At 41.5% G+C, this 21,068-nt stretch overlaps 1 protein-coding gene across 1 annotated transcript; it reads left to right on the plus strand.

Moving 5' to 3' along the window:
* The first annotated feature begins 647 nt into the window (after positions 1-647).
* Positions 648-16,906, plus strand: si:ch73-60h1.1 (calcium/calmodulin-dependent protein kinase type IV). Its single transcript, XM_067513480.1, has 11 exons — positions 648-1,436; positions 2,490-2,568; positions 3,635-3,697; positions 4,095-4,177; positions 5,779-5,851; positions 8,187-8,277; positions 9,206-9,280; positions 9,610-9,685; positions 10,417-10,543; positions 11,868-12,020; positions 12,808-16,906. The coding sequence occupies exons 1-11, from the start codon at positions 1,330-1,332 to the stop codon at positions 13,306-13,308; spliced, it is 1,428 nt and encodes a 475-aa protein (XP_067369581.1). The 5' UTR covers positions 648-1,329; the 3' UTR covers positions 13,309-16,906.
* Positions 16,907-21,068: the final 4,162 nt, after the last annotated feature.

A 21,068-nucleotide genomic window follows, 5' to 3' on the forward strand; every position in this document is an offset into this window, starting at 1 on the left:
AGTCTGGTTGCTAAGACACAGGTAGATGCTGTGTGGTTGCTAAGAGAGGGGTTGTTATGGTGATTGTGATGGTTGCTATGAGGTTGTTGACTAGTTTAAAAATATTTGTAGTCCATAAAAATGGTCCATAAAAACAGTCTAGTCACTCTAATGTCTAATGTTGACTAAATTAAAGCTTTTTCTAAGGTGTTCTACATGCAAAACAAATTTACATTAAAACCATATTAATCTTAATATCTTTTATTCCTCGCTTGAAAAGCTCTGTGATATAAAAAAAATTCAGTGCTCAGGCGCCACAACCGTGACATTATATTAACATCAGAAACTTTATAACAAAATAAAACAGGACAGAAAGAAGAAAAAAGTCAACGTGTGTAAGTGCTGTGATTCTCTGGAGACAGGCACGTGTGCACTTGTCATGGTTGCGGGTTTGATTCCCGCAGGTTCAAAGCCCGCAGATGTCACGCTAATGTACATTTATGGATTTAGGTTATTTCTGTATTTAGGTTGCTGATAGAGGCTCCGCTGACTGACAGCGCGCCGGTCCAATAGAAGCGTTGTTCGGCTCTTGTGCGACGCTGTGATTGGCCGGTTCGGATGCAAAGGGGCGGGGCTGTGAGATTACAGCAGCAGGTCTGTCTCCGCAGATCCAGCGGACATCTGGAGCAGCCCTGCCCGGGAATCAAACCTCCGAGCATCAAACACCGACGTCCCGCACCGAATCTGCCGGGATATCGCGATCTGTTTTCCGTAGAAAACGCAGTCGGGCTCCGGTGTTGTTGTCGCGACTCTCGGGGCTGCATCCGCCGCATTTTTCCTACCGGTAAAAAACACGGAAATATGAATAAAACCCTGGAGGAGGGTGATGGACTGTACTGATCCGACATCTGAGAGGTTTTCAGGCCCGATGGAAGCTGCGACAAATCTCGATCTGGTGAGTCTGGATCCCGGGTCCTGCTTCAGTCTGGACTAAGACGCAGCGTTGTCTCCGGGGATTCAGATGTTTTTCCTCGCGTAGTATCTCTGCTTGTATCCATTTATCTGATTAACGGTCCTGGTTGAGAGTTTGAGGAAGCAGGCGGATCCTCCTCCTCCTCCTCCTGCTGGTCTGGATTAGAGCCCATCAGGATCATGAATCATCCTTCCTCTGCTACTCTAATCTGGGTTTTACAGAGCTGGATTTAAAGACCTGATCTGGATTACACTTCTGTCTCTGGTTCTGATCGGGTCGCAGCTGACCCGGTCTGAACCGGCCTCAGTCCTGCTGTCATCTTGGAATTGGTTTTAGTTCTGTTGGGTCCTGACTTTGAAGGGAGTCCTGCTGTCATCATGCCGACGTCCCGGCCTGGTTCGGAGCCGATGGAGTTCTGGGTGGACGGGTCGAGGCGGGACGGGACGGTGGAGGAGTTTTACACCCTGAGCTCCGAGCTGGGCAGGTCTGGACTACATTATTAGGGGGCACAGGGAAAACTAATGAGTTCACATTAGGACAAGTTGTCCCAAAGAGTCCATGTGATACTCCTCAAGTCCGGGATTATCTTTAAAAAACAAGCCAAAATAAACGGGGGTGGGGGTCGTCCTGTGATGAAAAGTAACTAAATATATTTAGTCAAGTAATATAGCCCATTAAAATAAAAATTGGAGCTACTAGTACCTTTTTGTGAGTATTTGAATGTAATGTGGCTGCAGTCAGTTTTTCCTGTTCAGTGTCTTCATTGAAAGAATTGCGACATGTCCCTGTTTTTCCAGGAAAATAAACAAAAACGACTTTGTAGAGACGTGACAGGGAGATTATGATGCAGCATCACTGCAGATTATTACTGCAATACTGGAAACATAGAGCAGACATAGGGAACATAACTGAAGTAAATAATATGATAATGTGATTACAGTATGTGGTAGTTAATATTGCTCTGCAGTTATAAAATGATTTAAAACAAAGCAGCTAGTAATTATTAACATGGATGGATCACTGCATCGGTCTTCTGTGTGGGAAGTCTTGTTTGCTAATTAACCCCTCCCTCCCCCCCCAAAAAAAACCCAAACAAACAATAAATGACCAACAAAAATAAATCAGCATTTGCCAAAATTACACAAAAAAGCAAAATAAAGAAAAATCCACATAAAATGACCCAAAAATGGCCCAAAAAAGACAAAAATTACCAAAAAGAATTGTTTTCTTTTCACCAAACCAATGAAACCAAATGAACCAGTCTTAAAAATAACCAAAAAACAAATAAGTAACATAAAATGACATCAAAAGACAAGTAAAAAAATAAATAAATAAATATGACCCAAAATGAAAAAAATAACCAAATACATACAAATTTACCAAAACAATAGCACAAGGAGTCAAAATTACAAAATAAACCCCATAACATGACGCCAAAAAGACAAAATAACTAACAATCAGACAGTGAGCAAAAATTGGAAAATAAAGACAAAAGACACTAAATGACAAAAAGTTGTTGTCTCCTGTTTTTGTGCAGAGGAGCCACGTCTGTTGTGTATCGCTGTGAAGAGAAACAGACTCAGAAACCGTTCGCCATCAAAGTCCTGAAGAAAACGGTGAGTGAGACAAAGTGAGGGCAGAGGTCAGGTTTCACAATAGGCTCTGAAAACGTTGTTTTCACTTTGTCGCTGTGGGATGTTTACTCTCTGATTATGAGTAGAAATGAGAGTTTGATGTCTGAGTTGTCTCTGAAGCTGCTCTCAGTGACTGAAAAGCAGAATCAGAACCAGATTTGATGCAAAGTAGATTTGCACATGCAGGGACTTTGTGATTTCTGTTGTATCATTCCACCTTTTAATTTCAAATCTTAGTTGTTAATTATCAGGCTCTACAGTACGTCTCAGACAGAAACTTACGAGCATTTTTGGTACAGCTTCAGAGGACCATGCAGTGTCTCTGCGGCGGGAAATTCCCCTGTTGAAACTCTTTCAAAGAGTTTATCAGTAAGAGTTAATATGATCATCAAATGATACTAATGAATGTTTTGGATGTTATTCTCAGAATCGTTTCAGCTCAACTCAACCACATCACAATCAGGAGACTGTGTTCACAGCGGTTTTTATTTAGTTGTTTCCTCGTCATCACATGCGGCAGCTGCAGAAATAACTCGGCCGATTTTTCACACGTTGCAGCGTCACCAAATTTTATTTCTCTGCACCTGAAGGCTGCAGGTTTCCTCTTTCCCCTATAGATACTTTGTCACTGCGGTTGCAGGCTGCACCAGCCATGTCTGCAGGTGACGCTCTGATTGCTTGTGTGCAAAACTCAACATGGAGTTTTAATGGAGATTAGCGGAACGTTTTCCTACTGCTACCAGTCTGTGTGCTAAGCTACGATAGGATACAACTGGTTGCTGCACAAGACAAAGGACCAGAGACTCAGGGGGCAACATTTCCCAGAAATGAAAGAAAATATGTTTTGTTACTGGCAGCAAACATTTTAACATGAAAGTGTTTTCTGTTAAAGGAGAAAATACGAAATTGTAAAATGATGACAGAGTTACCACAAAGTCAGCTTCTGTGTGTGTGTGTCTGTGTCTGTGTGTGTGTGTGTGTGTGTGTGTTGGGGGGTTTAGGTGCTTCTCCCAGTGTTTGTACGCTCTGAAATTTTGTTGTGTTTCAGATCGACAAGAAAATCGTTCGTACTGAAATTGGCGTCCTGCTGCGTCTCTCCCACCCAAACATCGTAAGTTCCTGCTTCACATGAAACACTTCTTTAGATCGTGTCACCGCACAGTTTCTAAATACTGCAACACAACTTCTCCTCAGCATAAAATATCTACGTCAGACTCTGTGATCGTTGCAAATATGCACATTAGAAAATAGTTCATGTTTTTGTGTTTTTATGGCCACAGGCTTCATGAACCTTCTGACCGACACAGCTGCATTAATTTATGATTATTGTTGGTGTTTATGGAAACAGATTTTAACTGCAGGAGCAACCGTTCACTGTATATTTATAGGAACCTGTCTTTCCTTTTCCTGCCGTTTATCTGTGGTCCAGTCAGCAGCCGACTGAGCAACACACAGAAATGAACAGTGAAGATCTAATGGTTCTGGTTCTCCTTTTTGTTCTGGATCAGATTCAGCTGAAGGAGATCTTTGAGACAGACACTGACATCGCTCTGGTTCTGGAGCTGGTGACCGGAGGAGAGCTGTTTGACAGGTACGATCAGTCACATTGTGCATCGCCTAGCTCCGCGTGTTTCCTCATAGGGACAGTGTCTTGCGTTAAGAAGCAAAGAGGCAGCGTAGTCGTACTAATGTGTTTCTGTGAATCCATCACATACAACAGTTTCTCCTTGTGCGTCAGAACCAGTAGAGCAGTCAGATGTAAAAAGTGTTGCTGGGTCTGCTGGGTGACAGAAGACAGACCTCACACGTTCCTTAATGGAGGAACATGTGAGACGCTACACCCGATGCTGGATTCAATCTCTGTATGCAATGTTTCAGAAACAACTAAATTTTCAAAACGACAGGCTTTACTCATCACAGCTAAATGTCCAACTGCCCACATGAGTTCACCTTGTTGCCAACTGTAACCTCAGCACACAGTAACCTTCAGTAACAGCCTGCTCAAACTAACCAAACGAACAGAGTTAAACTCTGTATTTGTGGACGACGTGTTCAAGAGGTGGAGCTGTTTCTCTCTGGCTGCAGTGATTTCCTGGAATCTGATCTCACCTTGAGATTTCCAGCCACCCCCTCGAGACAGAAACGGTCCCAGCAGGTAACTCCACCTGCGGCCAGCACCTGTTGTTTTCACAGATGAGGTACAACATGTTCCGTAATGAGCCGGGCTCATCCAGTCTTTATGATAAGCTAAGCTAAGCTATCAAAAGATCAACAGCTTTCGGCTTGTCCCTTCAGGGGTCGCCTTGGCATGAGTTTTCTACGCAGGAAGCCCTTCCTGCTGCAACCCCCCCCATTTATTTTTGGGCTCGGGACCTGCACCAAGGTTGCCCCTGGTGGCTGGGTGGGGCCTGGTGACTTGGTGGGGTGGGATTCGAACCCGGTGCCTTCTGCATCCCAAACCAATGCTGTACCACTAAACCACCAGATTTAAAAGTTTAAAATCATTTTCAACGTGAAGTGAAGACCAGAACTTGCATCTTCTGGAGGAAAATAAATTAATAAAATAAAAAGAATTTAAACACTATCAAAACTATTTGGTACAATTAGTTCAAACAGAGACAATAAACATCAAGAATTAATACTGTGTGAACCCTATTTCCCCGGATACTGAGTGAAATGCAAATAAAAAGAGCAGCCAATGATTAACAACTCATTTGAAGCCTGTATTTGTTCAAATAGAACAAAGGAAATTTGAATATTTAAAAAAAAAGGAAAACAACATGCAGCAAGTCGGCACAGGGATGTGTTTACCACTGTGCAGCATCGGTGAGAGTTCAGGAACTAGGGAACTGCTCTGGTAAAATCAGTAACATGCATTCTTACTTGATAAAGGATTTCAGCTGCTCAACAGTTTTACTCCTTTGTCATATTTTTCTCTTCATACTGCTCCATATATTTTCAGTAGGTGACAGCTCTGGACTGCAGACAGGAAGAACAGTTTAGCACCACTAAGACTATTTTATTACGAAGCCATGTTGTTGTAAAACCTGCAGCACATGGTTTGACATTGTGTTGTCAAAAGTAACTTCTTGAAAAACCTGTGCGTATCGTACGTTTGTTGTTCCTTGGAGCCCTCACAGATGTGTAAGTCAGCCATGCTGAGCGCGTTAATGATGTTGTTTCCGTTTCTAGGATCGTGGAGCGGGGTTACTACAGTGAGAGAGACGCCGCTCACGTCATCAAACAGATTCTGGAGGCTGTGGCGGTAAGACGGCTGCATTCACTGTCTGCTCTCCGTGTGGGGAAAGTCTGGTTCCGATCAAACAGCAGCAGCAGCAGTCAGAGTGGAGCACTGAGCTCCATCCATCGCTCAGTTCAATAGATTACTGCTCAGCTCTCCTCCACCTGGGTTCAGTCTCTGCAGCCACAAACTAAGCCACCAAATCAGCGTCTGAGTGTAAAACACATACAGTAGAAACCAAATAGAAAGCATTTGTAACTGCACTATATATTCCTGAGAATGTTTAAAGATTAAATACAAAACATAATCAGTTCATAAATTATTATTATCATTAAAATAGGATAAAACGAATGCATCAATAATTATATAATCCAACATCCATACATTGTTCTAAATATTACTTTTGGTTCTTTGGGTATATCTTTACATATACTGTACTTGTAACCAAGTATTTTACACTGCGGTAATGATACTTTAGTATTTTACCTGTGTGTTGAATTTTGTGGGTCAAAATATATATTATTTATATATTATTAGTTTTTCATTTCATAGTCATGACATTTTGTATAATTAATGTGGCAGCAGTTGGAACACTTCAAAACTTCCTTACAAAATGATCAGGATTTAAAGTTTTTAACAAATACAAAGCAAAGAGACTGTGCTAACATCTCATTGAACTAACTTTGTTTCTCATAATGAAACTCAAAGGATGAAAAAACAGGATGCGCAGTGTAACCGTGCAGTGAAACAGGGATAAGAGCACTTAGGTAGAACAATGAGGTCTTTAGGTTTTTAAAATAACTCACTGACGATCGCCACACTGACCAGTACACAGGAAAAAAAATGGAGCCAAACATGGAGCCCAGTTAGCAGTTCATGATGTAACTCACTGAACATTTCTAGTAATTAATTTCCTAGTTATCAATAAGGTCCTTAATTAGGAACTAAGGGACTCAGTGTTTTTTCTATTCTCAATACAGTGCAAACTGTAAACTCGCGTTGACACAGATTGAACTGATCTAATACATCTGACAGGAAGAAAATTATTTTATTAAACATTGAATGGTTCCTTTTAAAGTTCATTAGCACAGAACCTTGTTCAGTCTTTTCTGAAGCGTAGGAGTCAGTCCTCCTCCAACTGATGACACACAATCTCCCTGTTTCTCAGCAGATTAATCAAACATAAAAGTGGCACAAAATCAAACTTAAATGTCAACATGTGATGTTCAAACCACGAGGCGTTCACTTACACAACACTCCACTGTTCACAGTAACAAGCAGGAGCAGCAGGAAGAACTGCAGAGAGTCAGTGACAGTTAGAACCTGTAATTATTGTCTGTGTGAAAATCATCTTCTGAATGATGGAAAAGCTTTTAGTGCAGCTTGTTCTGCCAGTCATAATAAAAAGAGCTGGGAAGAAGCTGTGCCTGACAAGATGAACTCAGGGGAAACAAAAGCCCCTGAGGGTTGATGTATTTGCTGTTTGTTGAAATCATTGTCAGAGTTCATTTAAATAGTTTTTGTAGTTGCTGAAAGTTTGGGCCCAGTGAATAATGACATGACCTTGTTCTATTATCGTTAGTTAGTTGCTGTAGTTGGTTCAGTTTCTGTAGTTGCAGGTGTTGCTGGCATCAGGCGGAGTTGTTACACGTGGCAGCAAAGTCTGTTATGTCACAGCTGCTTCCATCCTGTTGCTGAACAGATTAAAACCAGAAAGGATTAATACACACACACACACACACACACACACTGACCTACATTCACCATGCAGAAAAACATACGCCTGTTTATGCCTGTTTATGTGCGAGTTTGAGCAGGGAAACATCCTGCAGACCCTGAACACATCGACATCTTTACACAGCAGGTTCTGAACATCTGGGTCCTTAAACCAGAGATGGAGGAGTCAGTCACACATCTGCGATTAGAAAACATAATAAAGCAGAAAGTTTAATCCAGAAAGTGATGCAGCTCCTTCTGCAGGAAATGGTTTGTTTGCTCTGTGAAGATGAGGACGATTAAACGAAACAGTTTCATAGTCAAACGCATGGAAACAAACCCTTTAACCCACTTTTATTCTACTGACTAATACAAAGAGAATGTAATGCTGGTGTCAAACTGATTGCGACTCAGGTAAACTCTGTTTTCAGATCCTCTGAGAGCAGGAAGTGAGTGTTGAGAGAGCAGCAGGGGATGCTGGGGGCTGTAGGAAGAAGCCATCTGTCAGTTCACAGTTTCAGTTGGTCCTGCCAAACTTTCCACAGACCCCGCCAAGCTCAGAACCACCTCTGCAGCCTGAAGGGGGGTGGTAGCTGCAGTTGGGACTGCGTGTGTGTAACAACGGGACATTTGTGTGTTTCAGTATTTACACGAGAACGGCGTCGTGCACCGGGACCTGAAACCTGAGAACCTGCTCTACGCTGACCTGTCGCTGGATGCTCCGCTCAAGATAGGTAACAAAAACCACCCAGGATGCAGGAATTACTGTTTCTGCATCGGAATAGTGTGATTTCATACACAGGTGCATGAGCCCACCCTCAAAAAGTCCCCTTTACCAGTTGTCTTTCCCCGATTAAATTTTCCAGTGTTCAGAAAGCTGGTTCAGGCACTGCACTAGTTGCATTTAATCGCAGATGCTGCTGTAGTTGCAGCAGTTGCTTTAGTTTCTGGTACTGCAGGATGCTGCTGTCATTAATCACGTGTTGCTGTAGTTTTTGTGGTTGAATTATTTGCAGTAGTTGTATTTGGCGGGTTAAGTGCTAAGGTTTGTTTTAGTTGCAGTAATTGCTGTAGTGACAGTTGTTGCATGTGGCGTTGCATGTACACTGCAACCAAACAGTTGCTATGGTTGCATTAGTTGCTGTAGTTGCACTTTTATATATGCAGTAGCTAATGCAGATCATTTGGTTGCACTACTTCTAGTTGTCATGACAACTCACCCCACAGGTTTACAGGGAAACACCGGCAGGTTTCCAACAGACATTAACCTAACATAGACCATGTGACCTGCTCCTGTTTGACCAATGAAAACACAGAAATCTGTGCCGCTATTGGAGCAACCTGTGTAAAACAGCAGTGTCTTCATGTCAGGTCTGCGTCTGCGGAGAAGCTTCCAGATGGTAGTACAGCTACGTACAGATGGAACAAGTTCATATTCATCCTCCATCATGTTTCAGTCTCCACCAACGCTTCCCTTGAGAGACTTCCCTGCAGAGAGACACATTCTCCTCCACCTCCACTGCCACTGCTTCACCCACACATTTCTCTTCAAGTAGAAACAGGAAACAGCAAAAGCACATTTTTGTCTCAGAATGCTCCACAGTGAAACTGAGTAATTTATGTTTTTTTAATCTAATGAGTCAAACGTCTCCTGTCTTTCAGCCGACTTTGGTCTGTCCAAAATCATCGATGACCAGGTCACCATGAAGACTGTCTGTGGTACTCCAGGGTACTGCGGTAAGCACAGAGATACTTAAAATCATATACACTATACTGTGCGGAAACTGAACTAGCAGTAAAGAATGGTACTAGTATGGTAGTATATTGTAGTAGGTGTATTAAATGGTACAGTGAAGGTATTACGTGTCGTTCTATCAGTAGTAGGAGTGTGTGGGATGAGTAGTACTAGTAGTTTCTGTGCAGTATAACAAATAGATCCTGGAGTACCAGCAGTGATGTGTTCACTGACCTGAGCTGCCCTGTAGCAGGCAGTGATGTGTTCATGCAGCACGCACTGGGATTTTACAGTACTCTCAGTTAGAGCCATCTGGCTCCTCTGTCTGCAGCTCCAGAGATCCTGCGGGGAAACGCATACGGGCCTGAGGTGGACATGTGGTCAGTGGGCGTCATCCTCTACATCCTGTGAGTCCATTAACACCTCGCTGCCACTCCACACACACACACACACACACACACACATATGCAGAGTTGTCCTTATAAAACTGTGAGGAACATAAATGATATCATACATCCCCCAGCCCCCCACCTGACTGTAAGTAAGCAGTTTACAGTCGACTTTTTGTGAAACACTGATGTCTTTACTGTCATGTGAACAGGAAAACCGGTTTCTGAAATCAGATTAGAGGATTAGAGAAACCTGATTTCCCCAGGTGGACTTCTCCAGGAGAACCATGATTTCTCTGCCACGTTTACATGTAACCAGGTTATAATCAGCTTTCTGGAAGCCAGGCTTCCAAAATAAGTCCGAGGCGAAGAGGAAATCAGATCTCTCTCCTGCCACATGGAATTACCGTAACTAGGTTTCTTATGTGCATGTAAACGCACTCAACGTCTATTCCAACTAACCAAGACCCTAACCCTAAAACCAGGTCTGAACCCTCATACAGACCTTTGAAAGTACGACACACCCAGGCACAAATCGATTCAGTGTTGACTCGGTCAGTGTCTAAGTTTCATTGTTGTGTGTCAAAACAGCTAAGGTGGAAAGTAAGTACATTTACTCAAATCAAGTATTTAAACACAGTTTTGTGGTATGTGTACTTTACTTGAGAGTTCAAATTTTTGGTACTTGATGTGTTAAGTCTACTAGAGTACATTTTGAAAATCTGACTGACCTGCAACCGGTTCACCAGACTCTGTGGATTTGAGCCATTCTTTGACCCGAGGGGGGATCAGTACATGTACAGCCGCATCCTCAACTGTGACTACGAGTTTGTGTCTCCATGGTGGGATGAGGTTTCCCTCAATGCCAAGGATCTGGTGAGTTCTGCTGCTGATGTCTGGAAATCTTCTTCCACTTAATCATTAACGTAGATTTCAGAATTTGAGATACTTTCTACAAAGTCTAGTCTCACAACAGTCGTGACGACCTGCCGCCTTCATCCCTTTAAAAATGGATGTGTATGCATCAAACGTTCTACTAAAAATAAGAAAAAGTAGTTTCACTGTCATTGTCAATGCCACTTGAAGGACAGTTAGACAGTCAGATTAGATTGACTCAAGGCAAGTTCCATTCATTGAAATGGTACTTAGCTTGATTGACTTGGACTTCTTCTCCAAGAACTCAAGCCAAACTCGAGCCAAAGGTCTTGACTTGGAGTTTTGGGAATACTTCTTTTAGACTCGCCTTCTGTGGGTTGGACTCACTCATGAGCATTTTACAATGTTTTCATATCCCTTTTCCATAACACGTTTTGACAACCAAAGATCCAGTAAAACTAGTTCATCAATTAAAAAGGGGCATCAGAGAAGTTCAGACAGTCTCCATTGTCTTGGACTTGGGACAATATTTCACTTGCATTTATCTTAGAATTCAGGACTTCACTGGATATCTTTATAGTTTCTTGAATTTGTCTAAATTTACTTATCAGTCTAGGCAAGTACCACTGAAGCCTCATAAGACTTGATGGGAACTAATCTGGAATGACTTAAACCAAGTCTTGAATTACATTTGGAACGACTTTAAAAAGTTTAGCAGAAGGCTTGCACTTGACTTGTACCTGCCTGGGAAGATAAAATAATTGACTTGCACTTGTGTTTGGTTTTATTTGAACATGTTTTTGAGTTAGTGGACACTGTTGACATTGTCAGTTGATCTGGGATGACTTGAGACTTAGTTTAACCTGAACTGGATTGACTTTGTAAACCCAAGTCACTTCGTCTAGTCTTGGGTAATCTAGGGTCTTGGCAGGGTCTTGACTTGGCTTGGAGATGACTAGAAGCTTTTATTTATTCAGGGAAGGTTCACTGAGAGGCCTTCTGCCATATTTACGAACGCTTTGATTATATTCACCCAGATTCACATCTGAAACCACCGTACAACCACAGTCTGACCTGTGGGGTCTGAGCAGCTCCACTAAAGCTTGCTCAAGGACACCACATGGGTGTTAACGAGGGAGGGGGCAAGTGCTGTTTTTTTTCTCGATTTTTTTACATTTAATTTTCACCAGACTGACATTTAATTTTAATCGTGTTAGGCCAGGGATTGAACTGGTGATGGTGTTATTTGATGCTTGAGCTAGACCTGTCCAGACTGGCCCCAGACCGTCTAAACTCAGTCCTGGACCCCTCTTTCTGTCTGTAGGTCAGTAAGCTGATTGTCCTGGACCCTCACAAACGCCTCACTGTCCGGGAAGCCCTTCAGCACCCCTGGGTGCTGGGTAAAGCCGCTCGCTTCTCCCATATGGACACTACCCAGAGGAAACTGCAGGAGTTCAATGCTCGACGTAAACTCAAGGTGAGAGTGGCATCTTCGTGCAGAGTTAAAACAACACTGATTTGTCCTTTCTTAGGGTTGTTGTCTGTGAATGTCATACACCGAAGTGAGGAAGGGTGGCTGAAATTGAAAACCTTGTACCAGATTGCAAGATCATTGAAGCTTTTATAAGCAGATCAGGAATTCATGATCTCAGTATTAAATATGCAGTAAGAAAGAGTACTGAGTGATTTCTGTGCCAAATTGAATTAGCTGTGTTAGTACATGCAGTCCAACTGTTTTGAAAAGGGTTAGCCGTCTGTGAATGCATCATCACCAAGCTGTCACACACGTTGGTACATCTGATAATGGGTGGAGGCACAGAGCTCTCGCAAGACAACTACTAAACGTTCCTATAAGCATCACTGGTACCATTATCAAGTGAAAGATGCATCCCTCCATCCACTAAGCAGGCATCTAGGCTTTTTACAAGACTCAGGCAGCTAGAATATTTGTCTCAAGAGTAGTCCAAGATCCAAGGAGTTGTAGAGAAACTAGAAAAAAAGGAAGCAAAGAAAACAACAGGAAGCGTTGCCTCGTTGGTTAATACCAAAGTCTGGTCTCCGAGGAAAGTCAGTACTGTGAGAAGATGTGATGTCATCTGATTCAAAATAATGCCGTGTGTATAATGCGTGCGTGTATAGGGTCAAAAACATAACCTGAACAGTATCACAATTACCAAAGGATTTATTGCAGACTGTTGGATTAGACTGACCTAGTTTTAGGTGGATGTATCTAATAATCGGACAACTGCGTTTTTGTTTGACAGGCTGCCATGAAGGCCGTCGTTGCCACCAGTCGGATGCATGAGGGTTCACGTCGTCGCACTGACAGCTGTGAGATGCCGGCCCAAGGAGCTTCCAGGCAGAGCAGCATGCAGCAGGACCCACCTCCTGAGTCAACAGGCCCTGCCCCAAATGAAAAAGAGACCCCATCCCCAGACCCGCAGCTGCTGCAAGATGACGAATCAAAACCTGCTGACCAAAGTGCCCTCAGTCCCTCCCCTCCACGCAGCCCCATTTCACCCAGCTCTGACACCACAGCCACCAGCAGGCCGCCGCTACGAGCCGATGGGTTGAGACAGGCATCTGTCGTCCCCAAAACCATGTTGGTCCAACCCCGGCTGCCGCAAAAGAGCTTCTCTGTGGTAGAGCCAGCCACCAGGGTCGAGGCCACGCCTTCACTGGCCAGGGCCCCAAGTCCCAACAGCCTCAGCAACGGCTTCATGCCGGTGGCAGATCCCGCTAGTAAGACAACCCACTGCCAGTGATCACCTCATAAACAGAACAGAGATGCTCTGTTCTGCTCCAGTTTCACACAACCACAAAATAATGAGGTTTATTAGCTCCACACCAACATCTGCAGTCACTCATCGGGACCAGGTTACACCAGAACCAAACGCACCTGCTAACATTTCATCAGTAAAACAAAAATCTTCCAGCTTAGCTCAGCTGTTATGCTAACATGCTAACAGCTGCATAATCACTAAGGGGTTTTGGATGTTTTTACAGCTCGACAGTTTTACTCGAGCTTTTTTGTCTGGAGATAAGAGATTATTGGGAATTTGTCCCATATCAGGACTTTGTATTAACTGTGCTAAGAAAAACGTCGCCACTAACCGTAGGAGCACATCTCTTTCTAAACGCCATCTGGAGTTTTGTACACAAAACCTAAAATTTACCCGAACTTCTGCTATTTATCAAATTAATAAATATTTACAGGCCTTTAGAGGAGACGCGGAAGTCCGTGACTAAACAGTTTTTATGGTTTTAACAACATATGAACTTGGCATTAAAATCAGATGATTTCTGAATATTGCACTGCACTTTTTTAAAAAAATGTATCCGATCCAACCAAAACAAAACATTGTTAGACATCTGCAATATTACTTCCCTTATTCCCAAACACCTGATATTATTATGTTGCATTGTGATCAGATCTCTGGATCTAAATGAACTAGCGGGTGAACTGTGCACAAAGTATGAAGCAGGTTTGTATTAACAAGAGGTTGCCTCCAGGTGGATTCGGTTTTCGGACGTTTTGTTGTTGTATTGCACTGAATAGACTCATTGGTTCACAATACTTCTCTTCCACACGTCCATCTTTAGTTTTTCCCCGGCTCTGAACATATAAGGACTTCAGGTTAAAAAAATTACAATAACTGTGGTTATTTATTCATGGACTTAATGCTGCAGATGTCATTTACATCTGCTGAGATCTGCTCATAGTGTGACATGTCCACTGTTGTCCACTGTTGTTTTCATAGCGTGGTATTGGTCCATGCATTCTCTCATAATTGGACTTTGTGTAGACCTAAAATGTTGGCTACGCCTGTTTGACTAGTTTAAGTTCTGATATGGGACAAATAGGGACTCCGGTCTCTTCTCTGGCTTCTTCTCTTGGTACAGAACTTTTCCTCGGATGCTCACAAAGAAGCTGATTGATTGTATTTCCTTAAACTCTGTCTGCATGGACACCGATGTGAAGGACTAAGAGGTCTGCTTCTTCTTCTTCTGCATTCTTTTTAGTTTTGGAGCATGTCTACTTAGAGGCTTTGGACTTTGACGTTGCTGTAGAACTTGTTCTCAAAGAGATTCTGCTTTGAGTTTTTTATCCTTTCTACTCTTTACCGTTGACATCCGCTGACTATTTGAGTAGATTTTAGCTCCCGTCTTTAGCGTTCAGGTAACGTGTTGTGTTCGTGAGCTTCTAGTAAAACATTGTGTTGATTACACTTTATTAGCAGTGATGACGATCTCCTGTTTGCACTGTAGACAGATTATTACTCACATCTTTACCGCTCTTCACAACCAGACACATTAAGTGGCTGAACCCCCATAATACCAAATTTGACCTTTGTTGAAATCCAACCCTTTCATCTGATCTGAAACCACACGTTCTACCTCTTTTTTGTACAGGGGCTTCCAAAATGATCAAAAATGATGCCGACCAGTCTGGGAAAGAAATAATGAGATGAAACGAGCAGGTGGGCCACTTGCCACTTAGAGGAAAAATTATTCCATAGTTATGAGAAAGGTGGCCTGGTTGGCCCATACAGGACTGCAGTTTTGGAGAACAGAGGATTCTGCTGCAAGATGGAGGCAGTAGAGTTCAGACAGACCAAAGCAGCTACTCCACTTTGGGGTCTGTGTTTGTAAAGTGCCTCGGAAGTACAAGTTACCGTGACCCTGTGTTTTTCTGACACGGGAGGTTTGCAGTTTTAGACAGTGGAAAACTGAAATGCTGAAAAATGCATTTTTCATGTGAAGGCTTTAAAAAAAAGTCATTTGTAATGTGACTGTGTGACAATGTCCTCATCAGCTTCTTCTGATGAGGATCTGTCACAAAAAATGTTCCACCTTTGACCAAATTCTCAATGAGCTGCCTATTGTTAAGAGTTAGGAAGAAGGCCGTCTCCTGACAGCCTCGAAACCAGACTCCTGTAGAGCGCTGCTACATTTCAGTGGAGGCGGGAGTCAATTCCCAAATTAGAGATACTAGCTGCTAAAGCAGAGCTCTGGGAAAATGTCTTCGCTTGGAGGTGCTGATAAATACGGGACCTGGAACTAGTTTGTGTCCAGGTGATGGGTAGGTTGTCCGAGTTTGCTCGTTTTCTCAGACTGCAGTGCTGTTTGTTCTGCCTCAGCCACCGTAAAAAAAAAAAAAAAAAAGTCCTCGCTTGTGAAGAGAAACATTTGTCCCATAAGGGCTTAACTTTTTAAAGAGGAACCAAACTGCCAAAGGTAACAGTTCAGTAATTCAGGGTTCACATGGTGACGATGGTCAAGTCAAATCCCTTTCAAACTGTCACTGTCATTTTTATTGGTAAATGAATCCCCAGCTTTGCTATAAAATTATATATATATATATATATATATATATATATATATATATATATAAATATAATTTTTTTAGCTCACAAAAAATTACATCTGTATTTTATTTATTGCTAATTAATTACATTGTTGCTTAATATTGTCCCAAAAAACATGACAAATAAAATTTACAGCTGTCAAAATTAAGAAAACCGAAAACAGGAGCAACTATGGTAAAGATGTAATATATGTCACAGTAGTAAAGCTGAGATTGTTTACAAAGGATCGCGTTGCTACAAAGGAAACTAAAAATGACTGCGCCTCCATGACCGACAGCAGTTTGATTCCTCTTTAAATAATTGGGTGAAAACACAAGTCTTCTGTTAGATTGTTCCAGCTGCATGCAGCGTTTACCTGTCCACAGGTGTGTAGAACTTCTTGCCAAATGGACAGCACTGGATAGCTAGCTGTCATGGTAAAAAGCATGCATACTGTATATTTGATTTCTATCTATACTCTTCTGTAAAAACGTGAATATTTTGCTCGTACTTATCTGGGTCTCTGAGGGACTTTATGGGGCTGAAGTATAAATGATGTTTGTTTTGTGTTTGATGAGTAACTTGTCCTTTTTTAAGGCAGATATATAACCTGACAGTGTGACAGTCTCAGCTGTTGCATGTGTATCTTTGCATGTAGTATTTCATTTCTGTTGGTCATATCAGATTAAAGACGTTAAAGCCGAGCAGAGCGTTTGAATCCTGCAGGACTGTAACAGCAGCAGCGTTTTACACCACGTGTACAGTAAAGGATCGCTGATAGACACAACTCACGGCTTCTGGTTTTCTTTCTCCTGGACGACTTCTGCTATGAAACCAACCTCAGTGTGCACAAAGGTCCATAAGTATCTGGACAGTGACACAGTTTATATCATTTTTATCTTCCTGTGTTAAGATTTACGGATGGTTTACATCTTGTGATAAAGTCTCTGTATTTATGAGTGAATCCCCAAATCCATTCGCTTTAATAGAAATTAAAGAGATAAACCCCAATGTTTTTCCCATCTGAAATGTTATTTGTTCTCTACTGCTCCACAGAAACTCCACTGACCTTGATGCTCTTTTGCAATTAGTGGATCCATATTTCAAATGCACACGTTTTCATCACGCTGAGCTCTATTGAGGCTTCATTTAATTTTCATTTCACTTCATTAGCGCAAAAGTGACTCAGGAGGTAGAGCAGCCGTCCGCTGTTGGTTCGATAGCGGGCTCGTCCTCTCACACGTGTCCTTGAGCAAAACACCGAACCCACCGAGCCTTCATCTCCTCGGGCAAGATGAGGAACCCAGCAAGCAGACTTCTCTGTGTGGCCCAGTTCTTCAGTCCCAGTTTTGTTCAGACACGTCCTTTACTGCTTGACTGGGGGTTTAATCCCTTTGGGTAAAGCGACTGGTACTTTTGGTGGCTGTTCTTTATTTGACCAACTGCTTTGGTTATTGTCCTTCATTAGAAACAATCGGTTTGTCACCCACCACACTGGCGGCTTTGATGCAGGAGGTATCACTCGGATCACACGTCAAAGTGTCCTTGAGCAAGACACTGGACTTAGGTTCTCCTGGCTGCCTAGCAACTTCCCCATCTTTGTGTGAGTGTGTGTGTGTGGTAATGAGTGTGAATGGGTGAATAAGAAGCAGTGTAAAGCGCTTTGAGTGCCAATAGGTGGAAAAGTGCAGAACATTTACACTTTTGCGCAGACCATCACACACTTCAGATATTTCTTTGTAAAATATTTTGAAAACCATTTATCATTTTCCTTTCACTTCACAATTATGTACCACTTTGTGTTTATCACACAAAGTTCCAATACTTTTGTGGTTGTTACATCACAAAATGGGGAAAAATTCAAAGGGCATCAATACTTTTTTGAGGCACTGTAAACGTAGATATGTCCACTGATGGATTACGAGAAACCACTAAAAAGGCCCATATATTATTACAACATGAAGACAAAACATTACATCATTTGTCTCTTTTTAAAAAACCAGACAGATGATTGGTGCATTTTTCTGAGAGTTTAGTTCATGGCCTGGAATAGAAAATGGAAACATTTTCATTTGTAAGTTCTGTGACCATCTGTAAAACACAAAATGCCTATTAGTGCTGTCTCTGTTGAATATCTTCTCTCCTGGGATGTGATGCTTCCCCTGCTGCTTCCTGATTAATAAGATTAGAATGAAGGAATATTCTGCAGACAATGTCCCAGCAGTCAACAACACTGGACACGTGGCAGACGTCCACTACAGTAAGTCAATAAGAAGCAATACAGCAAGTATTTACATAAACAGTGCTCCAGTACACGTAGTAACACCAAATTAAGTATATTTAAGTATGTATAAGAGTTACTGATAACAAAAAAAAGAAAAAAAATGGAACTTGATGCTGTTGATAACGAATGTTTGAGCCTAGTCCAGATGTGTTTCACATCTGCCTCATAAATAAGGTTTCTGGTCATTTTTTGCCTTGTTCTGGTCACTTTTTAACTTTGTGTTCATCTCTGCGACTTTCAAGCAAGAAATATTAACAATTCATCACAATTCAATTGGCTCAGATCCAGGACACCCTGACTTCTCTGTTTCCTGACCCCAGTAGGCCCAGTTATTAAATCCATGCTCTAACAGTCCCATCTGGGAATCTAACCTGTGACATGTGGGCCACAGTCAGAACCGTTAGCAGGATCTCTGTCTGTAAACCTGTCCCTCCTGGACTGTCCCACACCAGTAAGTGGACCTGGACCTCCAGTTTGCTGCTGACACTGCCCACACTGAGGTGGCACTGTAGGCGCCGTCCTTGTCTGATGTCATCAGCGACACAGCGGCGTCCGCTGATGTCACCATGGTGTCATCAACCCACCACAAGATGTCCTGCACAGGTGAGTTTAACCCAGTAAGGAGACAGACCATGAAGTGCGGAGATCCTGGATCCTGAGAGAGTGGCACAGATGATAAGATCTGAATGGACGGAGCAACGAAGGAACCTGAGCGGGAAAATATGTTTAGTTAGTTAATGGAAAATAATAATAATAAAGAATAATGTTAGTTGGCATTTTATAACAATAATCAATGATTAAAATGCTAGAAAAACAAACGTGGATTATTCCACCATGGAAAATAGTCCCAGAAATTTTCCCAGCTATATTTATATTGTTTGTGAAGGTCAGGACAGCTAGGAATAAAAAAAACCCAAAAACCTAAAACTGGAGCTCGACATGATTAAGAGTTAAAAGTTACAGATGATTAGAGATAAGTTTGACCCATTTCTGATGAACAATAATTATTCTGTATAACAATAATGTAAATGCACTTTCTCAGAGATGGAGGTGAAGTTTTTAAATCTGTTGGTCATCACATTAATTCGTAATAACTAATAAACTAAACATCCTGTGCATAGTTCTCTCTGGAAATGGTATCAAAACACATTTTAATGCAGAAAGTGAAATAATGTCAGCTAAAATAGAAGGATTTATATCCATTTTCTGTTGTTTGCGCTGCCAGAAACTACAGTCTCATCTATGTATGTGCTTTTAGAGTCGTGGCTCTGAGAACAAACTGAAACTGAAATGTAAGCATCCAAAAAATAATCTAAATGCAAAACATCAGACAAAAGAAACTTTAATTCTACAAAGGAACATTTTGATCTTACTCGGATCTTTGTGACTTATGTTGGGAAAAAGATATTTGTTAGAGCTCAGTTCACTTTCTTTCTGCTCAAAAGCCCAGATATTGTTTAATGGTAATAAATTACTGCAGACTGTGCTGGTGTTTGAAAGGAAACGTTTCAATCCGCTGCACTCTGAAAGCTACTGGGCATTATTTGCATTGTTACATTAAAACACTGTAACTGTACATGTGCAGAACAAACTGCAGCTTTCCTTTCAGTCTGTGGCTCCCAGACTGTGGAACCCCCTGCCACGGACTCTGCGTGTGGCTGATTCTACTGATTCTTTTAAAAAAGCTACTGAAGACAAGCTTTTAGCTGACTGGGCTCTTATGGTTGCATCCTTGTTGTTGTTGGATTTTAATTTATATTTTCTTTACATTTTGTAAGACACTTTGTGATTTTATCTGTGAAAGGTGCTATATAAATAAATTCTATTTACTGACTTAACCAAAAAAAAAAAAAAAAAAAAAAAAAACTACCTGTGGCTTCATTTTGATGATGATGCTCATCAGCTTTATCACACTGAGCTGGCTCATCAGCTTTCACCACCAGCAGCGTTCCACTGCTGAAGACCATGAAGTAGGAGCCAGATGGTGCTGAGAGACAAACTGAACCAACAGACCACCATCTACAATAGCAGAAAGAGAAACTAGTATTATCATTATTAAGACATTAAAAGAACAAGTACAGGTTATGCTGACAGGATGTTAAAGGAGCTGTCAATTCTCTGCAGCGTCTCACCCGAGGACGACAATGAGGGTCACAGTGGCGTCCATCCTGAAGATTTGGTCTCGTCTTTTTCTGTGAATCACAACAATCCCACATTCAGATTTATCAGAAAAGTCAATATCATCGTGTATTAATTTGAATTCTAATGAAAGAGTTTAGTCCACATTGTATTTAATTCAAGTAAAAAGTCTAAATAATGGTTCCAACTTTAAAAGGTGGCTTGGGATTTGATCTAAACTCCCTATAACCATGGGGCCTTTAGCCTAAATAGGGATTATAATAATTTTTATTTCTCTCACAGTGATTGTTTTAAATGTCATTAAAAGTCCTCATAACCTTCAATAATTTTACCCTCATATAAAATTACCTAAACTAAATGTTGTATCCTAATTAAAAATCCTCCAAATTATGGTTGTGTTCACACGTCTAATAATAATGCTTTTTTCCATAAATAAACTTTTTAAATTATATTTTTACTATCTAAGAAAAGTCTTTAACTGTGGTTCACCTGTAATTAGACCTTAAACTAAGGTCCTAACCTAATGTTTTAATTAATGACACTAAATGACTCCTCAGTTAATGTTTTCTTAACAATGAATAAAACTTTTAGTTTTATCTTAAGCATCTTTATACCCTTAAACCACAAGCTCTTATACATATCTTGTCATTTTTTTCTTACCTCAGAAAGTGCTGTGAGTGTAGATCCTGCAGCTGTCCTCTGTGCAGATTAACCTTCCTCATGAATGGAATTCAGAGACCTCGAGACTGGAAAA

This window comes from Channa argus, chromosome 8 (assembly GCF_033026475.1).
Source record: "Channa argus isolate prfri chromosome 8, Channa argus male v1.0, whole genome shotgun sequence".
Lineage (NCBI taxonomy): Eukaryota > Metazoa > Chordata > Actinopteri > Anabantiformes > Channidae > Channa > Channa argus.

Coding starts and splice junctions, on each gene's coding strand:
- si:ch73-60h1.1 (XM_067513480.1), top strand. CDS start 1,330: ATGCCGACGTCCCGGCCTGGTTCGGAGCCGATGGAGTTCTGGGTGGAC. Junction 4,178..5,778: donor GGAGGAGAGCTGTTTGACAG/GTACGATCAGTC, acceptor TTCCGTTTCTAG/GATCGTGGAGCGGGGTTACT. Junction 8,278..9,205: donor GGATGCTCCGCTCAAGATAG/GTAACAAAAACC, acceptor CCTGTCTTTCAG/CCGACTTTGGTCTGTCCAAA.